The sequence below is a fragment of the Neltuma alba genome, unplaced genomic scaffold (assembly GCF_004799145.2).
Source record: "Neltuma alba isolate B1F8T4 unplaced genomic scaffold, ASM479914v2 tig00012795_pilon, whole genome shotgun sequence".
In the NCBI taxonomy this organism is placed as follows: Eukaryota; Viridiplantae; Streptophyta; class Magnoliopsida; order Fabales; family Fabaceae; genus Neltuma; species Neltuma alba.
Genome location: NW_021637194.1, coordinates 13,151 through 25,246, shown reverse-complemented (window position 1 = coordinate 25,246; position 12,096 = coordinate 13,151). Strand labels below are relative to the sequence as shown.

At 39.3% G+C, this 12,096-nt stretch overlaps 2 protein-coding genes across 2 annotated transcripts; one reads left to right on the top strand and one right to left on the bottom strand.

Annotated features, from left to right (window-relative positions):
• Positions 1–456: 456 nt before the first annotated feature.
• On the top strand, positions 457–1,606 carry LOC114730996 (glucan endo-1,3-beta-glucosidase-like). The gene is made up of 2 exons (XM_028918121.1): positions 457–541; positions 777–1,606. Exons 1-2 carry the CDS (start codon positions 457–459, stop codon positions 1,604–1,606), a joined length of 915 nt encoding a protein of 304 aa, XP_028773954.1.
• Positions 1,607–2,914: 1,308 nt separating this feature from the next.
• Positions 2,915–7,359, bottom strand: LOC114731028 (SEC14 cytosolic factor-like). The gene is made up of 7 exons (XM_028918149.1): positions 7,026–7,359; positions 6,805–6,922; positions 6,369–6,457; positions 6,218–6,264; positions 6,017–6,105; positions 5,544–5,677; positions 2,915–4,815 (listed from the first exon to the last, which is right to left on the bottom strand). Exons 1-7 carry the CDS (start codon positions 7,119–7,121, stop codon positions 4,141–4,143), a joined length of 1,248 nt encoding a protein of 415 aa, XP_028773982.1. The 5' UTR covers positions 7,122–7,359; the 3' UTR covers positions 2,915–4,140.
• Between the last annotated feature and the right edge of the window lie 4,737 nt (positions 7,360–12,096).

The following is a 12,096-nucleotide window of genomic DNA, read 5'->3' as shown; positions in this document are numbered from 1 at the left end:
TAAGGGGCCTATTTTAACATTAAAGCAATTAATAAAATTAAATATTTGTAATAATTGATATGAATTGGAGTAACTACCATATTTTAATTATGCAGCATTTATTGTACGCCCTACACATTTTAACATTAAAGCAATTAATAAAATTAAATATGGGAGTAGTTAATTAGGACAATTAATTAAAATGTTTGAGAAATTTAAGGTGGCCGAGGTGAAAGTCCCCTTGAACCTCAATTTTTGCATCGTAGGAGGAGCTCTAATTTCGGTGACAATATCAGAAGCCAACACTTTGTTTGCCACTGCAAGTCTGCAGCTCATCATCATCACGTCTGCTTCCACTTATAATCTCAGCTTTATTCTCTACTACCTTTTCACACACGCACACAAACAAGAGAACAATAGTGATTAATTATAATTAATCGAAGTTGTTTAATTAGATGATCTTCAAATTAAGCAAACATGTCCTTCGTCTCTGGAATCTGGATTGCTTCACTTGCAACCACTGTCATCAGCCACTCTCCATCCGCAGCCGCGCAGGGTAGAGGTAGACTGCTCTTATTTCGGGCATCACTACGTCTGTGTCTGGTCAAAAAGAGTTACACGCGCACACATTGTGGCTGTGGATGTTGTGCATGTAGGAGCTCAGGTGGGGATCACATGTGGAAGAAACGCAGAGAATCTGCCAACGCCATGCCAAGTGGCGGATTTCCTCACGCAAAACTTGAACTAATCTATCCCTATTCTCCGTTTACTTGGCGCGGACCTTCAAGTCTTGCTAGCTTTCAGACGCTCTAACCTTGTCCTCACCGCCACCCTTCCCAACAACGATATCCCCTCCGTCGCTTCCTCCCCGTCCGCCGCCACCGCCTGGGTCGACCACCACATCGCCCCCTTTGTCATTTCCCGGAGCGGCACCATCAGATTCCGCTACATCGCCTTCGGCAACGAGCCCATCCCTGGCCCCTATGCCTCCTTGGTTGCCCCGGCCATGAGAAACCTCCATCAAGCCCTTATCTCTTTGAAGGTACCCGATGACGTGAAGGTCACAACCTCTGCATCCCCTAAATTTTTGGGGAAGTCCTTCCCTCCGTCGGTTGGTCAGTTTGAGGACAGTGTTTCAGACTTCATGAGCGATGTCACCAACTTCTTGCATTCCATTGGAGCACCACTCCAAGTAAATGTGTACCCTTATTTTGCGCTCGTGAATGATCCACGGCCCATAGATATGGAGCATGCTTTGTTTCAGGCGAATACCCCGATGGTAATTGATGGGACGTTGAAGTACTTTAACTTATTTGATGCGATGGTGGATGCTTTTGTGGCGGCGACGGCCAAGGTGGTGGGACAGCCGGGGGTGAGGATGGTGGTGTCAGAGACGGGATGGCCGGTGAAAGGGAATGAGCCCTACACTTGTGTGGATAATGCCCGGAACTATAACAGGAACTTGAAGGATCATGTTGAGAAAATTGGGGGCACCCCGAGAATGAGAGACTACTTGGAGGTTGATATATATTCCATGTTTAATGAGGACTTGGAGCCTGATTTGGTGGGAAGAAGTTTTGGGACTTTCAACAAGGACATTACTGAAATTTATCCCATTTGGCACTGAATAAAGAGATTCAATACCTCATAGGTGGAACTTTTTCATAGCAGGTGTATTCCTCCTGAAATAGAAAAATAGAAACAAGGCATCAAGTTTAAATCTCGCGTATTAAAACAAATTATAGTCTTATCTGGCTTTGACTCGAATTATTGAAGATTTAATCTGACTTTTGGAAATCTATTATTAATAATATACCACCTCAGGTCTGATTATAAGACCCTGTTTATAATCTATAAACGATATCTTATAATTAGGATCGGAGATAATACTATTTTGAGAAATCTACTTATATATGTAACTCCTCTGTTCTTGTTTTTTTTTTTGGTGAACTCTTCTATTTTTATTTATAAGTCGTTTTTAACATGTTTCACACAGACAAAAAAAAATCTTAAACTTTATTAACTCTCATTTAAAATTCTACAATTTTTTAACTTTATCTCTATTTAATATATATTATACCTCATGTAAACAAAGTCAGCATAATAATAAATAAAAAATAAAATTATAAATCTATATAAAAAATTTTTCTTAGTATCCTATAAATATGATCAAAAAATATTTTTTTCTGTTATATGAATGGAATCAGAGGAGTATTTCATTAAATTCTTTTTTGGTACAACCATCGTTGAGTTATTAATGTACGTATTCGATTGATAGGCTGTTGGCCCATAAAGTTTTGTTTGCATATTGAGCCCAATAAAGACCGGCGGATGGGGAAAACCCCAAACTGTGGAACTATCCAATTCTCAAGACAAAATTGAAGACTCTGGTCATGAGTATTTCTGTGACCTCAAAACGGATTAGTCATTTATTATGTCAAGAGATATGCTCAACAAAAGCAAAAAAAATCGATCTTTCCATTCACGCCGTCAATTAATGCTCATAAGTTTCTTAAATTTATGTTGATTTGTAAATTATCTCATATATATGTGTGTACGTATATGAGCATCACACTTTCCAAAATTCTGTTTCATACCTAAGAAGAAATGGAGCCAGTATTATTTCAGAGCTTTGTACTTAATTAAGATTCCAATATATAAAACCCCGCAACCTGCTTTGTATACTGAATATAGTGTTACAATATGTGATTGTCTCTTTGAAGCTGATAATTAGCCAGTTTGAATTCATGTTTATAAGTATTTATAACTATGTTTTATATAAGTGGAGACAAAACTTTTCTCACTTACTTATTTTTGTATTCAGTAAATTATGATTGAAAAGTTATTTATATGTCATTTTAAATAGCCCAAATGTGTGTATATCAAGATCGGTGTCCTATATACACTCTGAAAGACAAATTAAATCAGCACAATGTGAAAGCTAAGTGGTGGGTGAATCCATATTTGGGAAAAACAAGAATCCATAGTCCCCTACGGGCAACATATTTCCGACTGGGAAGCCATGAATGAAGCCAAGTTTGTCGGAATGAAGATGAGGGAGGGGTTATTAGGATTGACCCTGGTGACAAGGAAAGCCCCCCCCCCCCCCCAAGTTGAAGAAAGAGCCTGCGGCTGGGGCTGGCCACACTGGGTTTCCCTGTCGTTTTTCATTTGTAAGCCTCAAACACTCCAAAAGCAGCAACAGAAGCGAAGCAAAGACTTTGAGTTTCAAGCAAACGCACTCAATCCAAACACTACCTGCTCACGTAAAACGGCCAAAATACCTCAGTCTGCGTTTGTCCTCACTGCTCCTCAAACTCAAAGCCCTCCAGCTATGTACTTCATATGATGCTTACACTAACATTGATTCCTCTTACATTCTTGATTCCTTAACCTCAGTCACATGAGATACACGACACAAGCATCCCATTCCCCAATACCACTCCGTATCTTCCTCTTTTATCAAATTCTTCACTTCTCAACTCCCCATACTCTCTCACTCCATTAAAATTTTGAAACACAGCCCTGGTTGACTTCTCACACAATAAATACCCGACACTTATTCTTACCAACTCTGCCATAAACTATTGACAAAATACAACAGTAGTAACAGTACAACAGTAGCTAGTGTCCGAGTTTTCAAACTCTCTCTCTCTTTCGTTTTCCTTATTATAAACCTGACAAAAGAAGTCCGACCAAGTTGGTCCCAAAGACTCTGCCTCTAACCCCTTGTTTCTCACGCTCCATAATATATAGTCAAAGTTACTACAAGAACAGCAACAAATACATATAAATAATAATAACCGTATTACAAATTTCGACGCTGTCGTTTCACTTTCAACGTCTTCCTGGTATTAGTCGTCTTCTCCTCCTCCTTCTATTTCCCACCGCGCGCGCAACATTTTCAAAGGATGCTTCGCCGTTTCCATTACGCTACCTCATTTCCAGGCATCCCCCCTCGAAGCTGCGAAAGAACCAAATTAATGCAGACTGCACACCGTTTCACGCCCCGCCCAGCACGTCGTCGTCATTCTCTTTTTCTTTTTTTTGGTTTTTTTTAAATTGTTGTTAGTGTTATGTAGACTCATGGATTGGCTAGTCAAATTAATCAAAATACTTGTTGTATGTACTCGTGGCGCCGTTGATTGCGTTTCCGTATGCTTAGAAACGCTGCGACACCGAGACGTGGCGTCGTCTGATGTGCGGAGAGACGATGGAAATGAGGCCGCCAAGTGGGGGCCTCATCTTTGACCTATAAATCATCTCGTCGTACGGCCTCCTGTAGAACTTCAAGAACGGCGAGAAAGATTCCCGACACCTGTCCGCCTTGCTGACGTGGCCCTCCTTTCGGAAGAACACGGCCGGTGAGTGCAGGAACGAGGGCCGTGGCGTCCTCCTGGGCGTCGCCACCTCCTTCGGCGTCACGCGCTGCGGCAGCGGAGTCGACGGGAACAGGCTCTTCCTGGTGGCCAGCCTGCCGCTGATGTCCCCGCGGGGTGCTCTGGCAACCGGCGACGCGAAGGAGAGGGACCGGGCGTTGAGCGGGGAGATCAGCGCGGGGCCCAGGTTGGTGGGTCCCAACTTGGATGCCGCCGTGTCCGTTAAGCTCAGGTACCAAGGCTTGAGGGAGTCGAAGTGGTGGGAGACGGTGAAGGAGAAGCGAGAGGAGGAGCAGGAGCCGATCTTAGCCGTTGACTTGATGGCGGAGGGATCGAATCGGAGGGAGGAGCAGGCTCTCGGGTAAGCCGCCATGTCATTGAAGTCCAGTGATTCCTCAAAGTCTAAGGACGATACTATCGTTGTCACCGTCGATAACTCCACAAATGCCCGCACTCCCTGCATTCCTCATGTTACACCATCTTTTAGACGTTTTTCTATCCTTAAACCATCAATCCATGTGTCAATAATAAAAGCAGAATAAATTTCGTAGCTTTCTTTTTCTTTTTTTTTGGGAGAAAAATTTCGTAGTTTTCTTTCTTTTTTTTTTTTTGGGGAAAAAAATGGTGTTTTGAGTTGTGTGTGATGGCTTTGTAACCTCAAATAATCAACAGAAAGACAAAACTACTTTTATTAGTATTCAATAAATTTAAATTTAAATGACCCCCTAACTGGTTTTCTCCCCCTATTGAATGGATTGGTGATGTGATTGGAAACCGCAAAAAATAAAAGTTAAAAAAGAAAAGAAAAGGTAATGCGCTGGGATGCATGTGCATGCGCTAGAAGTCTAGGCCGAAACAAGGAAACGACCACCGGGGGCACAAGTCATTTTCGCTGTCTTTCCCTATGAGTGGTGGCATTATCTAAATAGCAAACCCCCGAAAATCAAAGGTACTGCATTCCTATCTCCAAATTCAAACTTATTCACCTATATATATATATATAAACAATATCATAGTAACCACAACTTTTGATGATAAGATAAGAGAAAGAGGACTGGGATGGAGTCAGTGGGGGTGGCTAAATAAAGGCGTATGAAAGCAATGCATTAGTGAGAAACAGAGGAAAGCAGAGACACGCCCCAGTTACTTGAAGAGAGTAGAGAAATGAATAGGAATAGAGAATACCTTCCAGAGATAAGCGAAGAGAGAAGGAGGGTCTATGACGAAGGCCTTATAGAGCCGACCTGGGTAGTACTCTCCTACAATTTTCAGTGCTGGCAGCAGTGAGTTCATAAAAGCGGATGCCGACCTGTAAAAGCCTGCACAAAAACCCCTCTTCACAATTAATCCCCCCTCCACAATTTTGCTACCACCGGTATTTCACTACGCCTCCGCTATAAAGCAGAATAATTTATTATTTAAGGAAACATCACATTCTGTATTCATTTGAAATGGACCAATTCTGCTGCAGAATTTTTCATTAATTGTCGCTCCAATTCCCGATAATACCCCCCCTTTTTCCTTCTCTTTCAATAGGAAAGCCTATCACAGGCAGAGTCTGCGTCCCATGCGTCGTCTCTCTCCCATTTCTTTATTCTCATCATGCTCAATTCAAATGCGAGGGAAGGGCATAATAGGAATTCGAGACATGGACTTACTGGCGTCAAAAAGCATCACAAACTGTTCGACGTTTTTTGGCATGGTCGAGACGGCCACTTCCAGTGTGAACACCAGCAATCGAGTAAACCTGTACCATTTTCAAATTATATTACCAACCCATTTACTTTTGGTTCCTACCATTCCGTTTATATATGTAAATAATATACCGGAAGCAAAATGTCTGGGTTTTGAATTCTTACATTTTCTGGGAATGTAACTTCTGGTAGTCTTGCTTCATCCGGAATATCTGTTACCCCGATTTCAAACATCAACCACACTTCAGATTCCACAATAAAACCACAAAACATCACTCAGTTTTCATAAAGACCGAGGGAGGGTCGGTGAAATTACCATAACAGGTCTGGATTCATCGTCGTGACCTGCCACATATGCCAACCCGTCGGAAAGTTCCGCCGAGAACTCATCTGCTATCAAATGCTCTGTTTTCGCAATATTCAGAATCACCCAGTTATTCTCAAAAGAAGGAAACAGACTTTTTCTCTTTTTATTTGGAGTGACTCTCATGATTGCCCTGACGGGAGGGGTGGGTTTGAACTGTTTGCTTCAAAACTTAGGTAATTCAAAAAAAGCTAAAAAGCAAGATTCTTTGGTGGAGGAAGAAAACAAAAAGAGAAACTCCATTATTCACGAAAAGATAAAGAGAGTATAATCGTTGTAAAATTTTCCACGGCAAGCAGGGGAAAAAAAAGCTTTGAAAAAGAGAAGGCATCAGAAGAAGAATAAGGAAAATAAAAGCTAGTATCTGTGTTCTGTGTGGGCATATTACCCGTTCCTATATTCTCTCTCCAAGACAAACAAGCCCTGAGTTGCTTTGCAGCTTTTTTAACATTATCCCCCTTCGCTCTCAGAAACCGTTCTACGCAAGCGTAGTTGCAGAACTTCTCCTACATCAACAACGAAACCTGTATATCAGGATCACACCAACAAAACCATTTTTGCAGTAGCAAGGAACAATAATAACAACGGTGAAAGGAATCAGTTACAAACCTGTTTAACAGTAAGAGGGGTTTGTTTTCTGATGAGGCCAAGAACAGCTTCAACTTTGGTGTTGTCTTTGTGATCTGCTTGGTCTTTCTTGCCCATGTCGAGAAACAGCTATAGGCAGAGCGATTAAAGAAATGCGACAGACAATGATTTGTGTATTAGCTAGTGTTCCAACAAGAGACTAATATACCAAGCTTTTGGTTTACGCAAGCACGAGCAAATTAATAGGGGGGATTCAATTTGGAGGTAGGCATTTGTTGAACGTAGAAGGGAGAGTGATGGGAAGAGAGAGAAAGAGAGAAAGGAGGAAGATGGAGCAATAGAAAACTGAGGAAAACGAAGCGAGAGGGAGGATGAGTTTTGGAATTTGAAGGGCGTATATATAGGGAAACACGGCTCATAACGCCGTTATGCGAGAAAGCCCACTTACGCATGCAAGGCCCCTTATATTATTAAAGCCTTTTGTGAAAGCGTCAACACTTCCACTCCTCCCTGCTTTTTGGTCAATGCCTTGTTTAACGGAAACCGTCAGCCCCCCCAACCAAACGGCTCCATCTCTCCAAACATTTTTAAGTTTCGACTCCAACCATCTCTCATTTTCTTTTAAGAAAATTACTCATAATTAGTCGTACGTAATAAATTTAAATGTGAAAAGGTCAATCTAAATTAAAATTTTTGTATTTACAAATCTGAGTTATGTTATTTAGAAGTCAAACTTGTAAATCCATTGGCATCATGGGTATAAAAGTTTGTACAATGTGTATATAAACTCTATTTGATTTTCAATCCAATATTTGAGTGTAACAATGGATGAGTGATCTGTATTATATTAGTTGTTAAACATAGATATATGAAGTTGAGAAATCCAAGAAAGATAAGAAGGAGGGGAGGGCAAACAGGGGGATTGAATAATATTGAAGGAGACAGCGAGAGAGGTGAAAAATGATGAAGAAGAAAGTGAAATGGGGAAAAAAGAAAAGGCTGCATGGAGACGCAGTGGCATGGGGAGTTAATAAAGGGGGAAGTACATGGCCATTTGAGGGAATGAACAGAGAAGAGGAGAGGGCTTTGGAAATGAGTAAGTGTGTGTGTGTGTGAGGCCAAAACTAAGAAGCGGCACGTGAACGGATATTGCGGGATAAGTAGACGTATCATTTGTGAATAATACTCCCTCTTCTTCTGTTTATCTCCCCCCTCACCATCCTCTCCTTCTGTTTTCTAGCGTCTTGTTTACATTTTATAATCTACTTGAATTGTACACGTCTCCCTTCTCTTCCCCTTTTCCACCTACCTCTCCTATACATGTATATCCATCTCATCTCCATCTCCCTGTCTCTTCTGGGTTTCTGATACATATATTCCTGTGAACCAACAGTAGTGCTGGTGTTGTTTCTTGCGTGAAGGAGAGGGATTCGAATGAACTTTTCATTTACAACATGACTAGTTGCTATTCCTTTTATATCAGATTTGATGGCAGATTCCTCTCCCATTCTCGCTTTCCTTTCCATGCAAAATCCGCATCAATTTGTTTTCTCCCTTTTAAATATTACTCACGTTCTCAATATACATATTCTTCATTTCTATAGCCCCAAGTCGTCGAATTACTATATATATATATATATATATATATGTATATGTATATGTATATGTATGCCCGGCCCCCTACTTAATTATATTTTAAAATTAATATATGAGGAGATTTTATTGCCTGCAATGCCCGCTCTGACTTTGTCATCGATGTTGACAGTGATGGGCATTTCTATGTTAGACAGTATATGCATGCATATATATATATATATATATATATATATATTTGTGGCTGATGAATATAATACAACTACTGCACTGTGTGTGTGTGTGTGTGAACGGCAATTCAAATGTATGCATGCATGCATAATTATCAATGTAGATGTGTGAGTGTAATATCAAAATGAAAGAAAAAAGCTAGCGGGAAGATAAATTAAATGCATGATTTTGCTGAACAACAAGAGCCTAATATTAAAGTACCCATGGATGATTAAATGCTTTTGCGAACTCTGTTGGGAGACACAGACAACATAGATAGGTCGAATGCACAAACCCACAAAAACTCGTGTGGGTTGCGCAAGTCAAAACCTCGATACTTGTCGTCTCCATATATTTGTATGAGAATTACCCATAGATTCATATTACTCACACAACAGACACATCAAATTAATGAAACCACAAGCAATTAAGTCCCATGCATGAGAATTCCCAGTCCGTTGTCCTTACGGCGACGACCCACCACCCCCACAATATCACCCCTCTAAACAAATTAAAATCATTGTCCCAACATTCTTTACGTGTGCAGTCCTTAATTCCCTGTCTATATTTTTAGGGTTTTTTTCCCCCCTTTAATTAGGGGTTCTTTGAATAGTCTAGAGATATGTAGCGGGTTTACCACATTTCGAAAAAGAAAGTCAAATAGCAGGTGGAAATAGAATAACAAGTAAAAGGAAATGGTCGTCGGTTAACTGAGAGAGAATAGTGAGTGGGAAAAAACATAAAGAAAAAGAGTGAGTTTTTTGGGTTGAGAGACTGATCAGACACATGAATATTAAGCCAGCCAAACCGATATTTAGGCTGCTAATTCGTGCTTCCCAAAGCTTAAAGTTGTAAGCTTTATCGTTTAAATTTAAAATTAATACTCATAAAAGCTGGAAGTTAGTGTGAGATTTGTTTCGCTTGTCCTCATTCAAATACCAGTCAGATTCTCTTGTCCCTCTAAAAAAAATAGTACTATTTCCATATTTTATGTTACTTTCAACGACGACTTGCGTTCTAGGATAAAATTAAACCAATAATGTAAACCGAGTTTGATTTTAGTAAGAAGATTAAACAAGCATGAATCCGTGGGGAGGAAGAAAGAAGGAAGGATATAGCCTACGAGGGTGTTGCTAGAAATTAAAAACCCTCTCACGTGGCCCAATTGTACTAAAGTTGTTTCTCATGTAAATTCTCAAAACTCATTCACCTACCCTAACGAAATATATATAAAAAAAAGCTTTTGATTCTACCTATCTTTCTTTTTTCTTCTTCTTCTTCTCTCTCATTTTCAAAATTTGAAACATCCCGTTCTTCTCTCTCTGTCTCTCTCCCCCTCTTACTTTGCCTCATATATCTAACATAATGGCCAAACGCATACCTTTTTAGCCATCAACACACTCCACAACCACATCATGATTGAATCATTGCCTTTTAAATTTCAAAGTGTACATTGCTTTTACTTTCTGCCCACCTTCATCAACTCTCTCCCCCTCTCTCTAGATCTGTGTGTGCCCCCAAAAAAATTTTTTTTTAAAGCGTTCACATGTATAATAATATATTGTCATAGGACAGTATTGGCACTGTGGAAGATTACGTATGGACAGCATTCTTGTTAAAATAATAGAAGACATATAAACTGGAAAGCTTGCCTGCATGCCCACACACACACAAAAAAAAAAAAAAAAAAGAAGGAGGGGGGAAAAAAGAAGAGGAAAAGAAGAAGAAGAATAGTGGGGAGGACCCATGTGTCTGAGTTATGACCCGAAATGGACACAAATAAGGAGAGGCTTCACGTTTTGTCCAAATTAAATGACTAACCATAAATACCATGGGATTATTAGGCTGCATTATTTTGCAGCCGCACATTCACATCTCCTTCATAAATGCCTTGGTTAACTAATCATATATCTCCAATGTCTTTTCACCCCAGAAAAACACTAATCAGTAATCATCTCCTACCCTGCCAAAATTGATCTTAACAGAAAATAAATTAGACATGAAATCTGTCGATACTTCAAAAGAAATAGAGTATACTTAGTTTAGTCTTATGTACCCTTGTGGGAAACTTGTGAATCTGTATTGAAAGCTGGTACTTTGGATGAGATCAGATGAGGTTTCTAATTTTAAGAAACTGAAGATGTCTTATTATCCAAAAAGGGGGGAAACTAAAGTAATGTGGAACTCAAAACTCAAAAGTGAGTTTAATTGATTTTGCAAAGGAAACAGCCGTAAAGCACCGAATAATATCAAACGGTAACTTAGTTCTTGCTGTTATTCATGTCATTGTCCAACTTTTTCTAAACCTTATGACTCATAAAATCAATTAATTCCTACCATTTTGAACCCAAAGCTCATGATTAGCTAAAAAATAATTATTTTCCAACTAGAAATTTGACTAAATGCGACGTTGGTTCGTTAACCTTTCTCAAGCAAGTAGTTGTTTTTAAAATAAAATAACTTATTGAAGTGACGAAGAAACTAATGATGTGATCTCTATATGCATGCTGATTTTTGACTTTGCTTTATGCACTTAATAATAGTGTCTGTGATTCTTAAGTCCCAACCGTTACAAAAGCAAACCTCTTATTACCCAAACTCTGCTTGGCTTTATTTCTTCGTCACACCCAAAAAAAAAAAAATCATAGCAAACGGCCAACTTATTAATCAATGGTTTTCCCACTTCAATTCTGCAACCGGAACCTACGTCGATTCAAAAATTAATTAATAAAAAAGAAGTGTCATTTTTACGTCTTGATACAATTAGTGTCTTTTTTCTGAACCAAGTAATTGTGCAACACATGTTATGTTGTCCATTTCGCCTTTCAAGTCTTTCATTTTCAATTATTTTCAGAGGAAAAAGGAAGTTAAAATTATTACTCAGACGAGTTTGAATAATGACATCTCAATCCTCATTGTTAATGCCTAAAAATAATACAATTATTTGTTTCTAGCAATGTTGTGAAGCAGACGTGTCGAAATCTCGATGTGGATGTGGTACCAATTCATTAAAAACTTTTGTCTCATATATGTAGGCAAATTTTCATGCTACAGTGTCGAAAGAGATATATGAATATTCATAATGTTTTCTTCTCCGAAACCATTAATTTTCTGGAATTGACACATAATTGTCATGTCGGTGGTTAAATAATGCAATATGCATAATGGCGTTAGTAGACAGTATAGTAAAGTTTTATGCATATATATATGTCCCGTGAAATTGATCTGGACAGAATGAATAAACCACCACAGTTTGTAGATTTATTGAATGTCAATGATAGGAGGTTCA

Excerpts from the sequence above, each read along its gene's own strand:
- LOC114731028 (XM_028918149.1), bottom strand. The coding sequence starts at position 7,121 with ATGGGCAAGAAAGACCAAGCAGATCACAAAGACAACACCAAAGTTGAA. Across the intron at positions 6,106-6,217 it reads AAGTTACATTCCCAGAAAAT|GTTTACTCGATTGCTGGTGT; the intron begins GTAAGAATTCAA and ends AAAATGGTACAG. Across the intron at positions 5,678-6,016 it reads TGTGATGCTTTTTGACGCCA|GCTTTTACAGGTCGGCATCC; the intron begins GTAAGTCCATGT and ends GTTTTTGTGCAG.
- LOC114730996 (XM_028918121.1), top strand. The coding sequence starts at position 457 with ATGTCCTTCGTCTCTGGAATCTGGATTGCTTCACTTGCAACCACTGTC. Across the intron at positions 542-776 it reads CGCAGCCGCGCAGGGTAGAG|CTTTCAGACGCTCTAACCTT; the intron begins GTAGACTGCTCT and ends AAGTCTTGCTAG.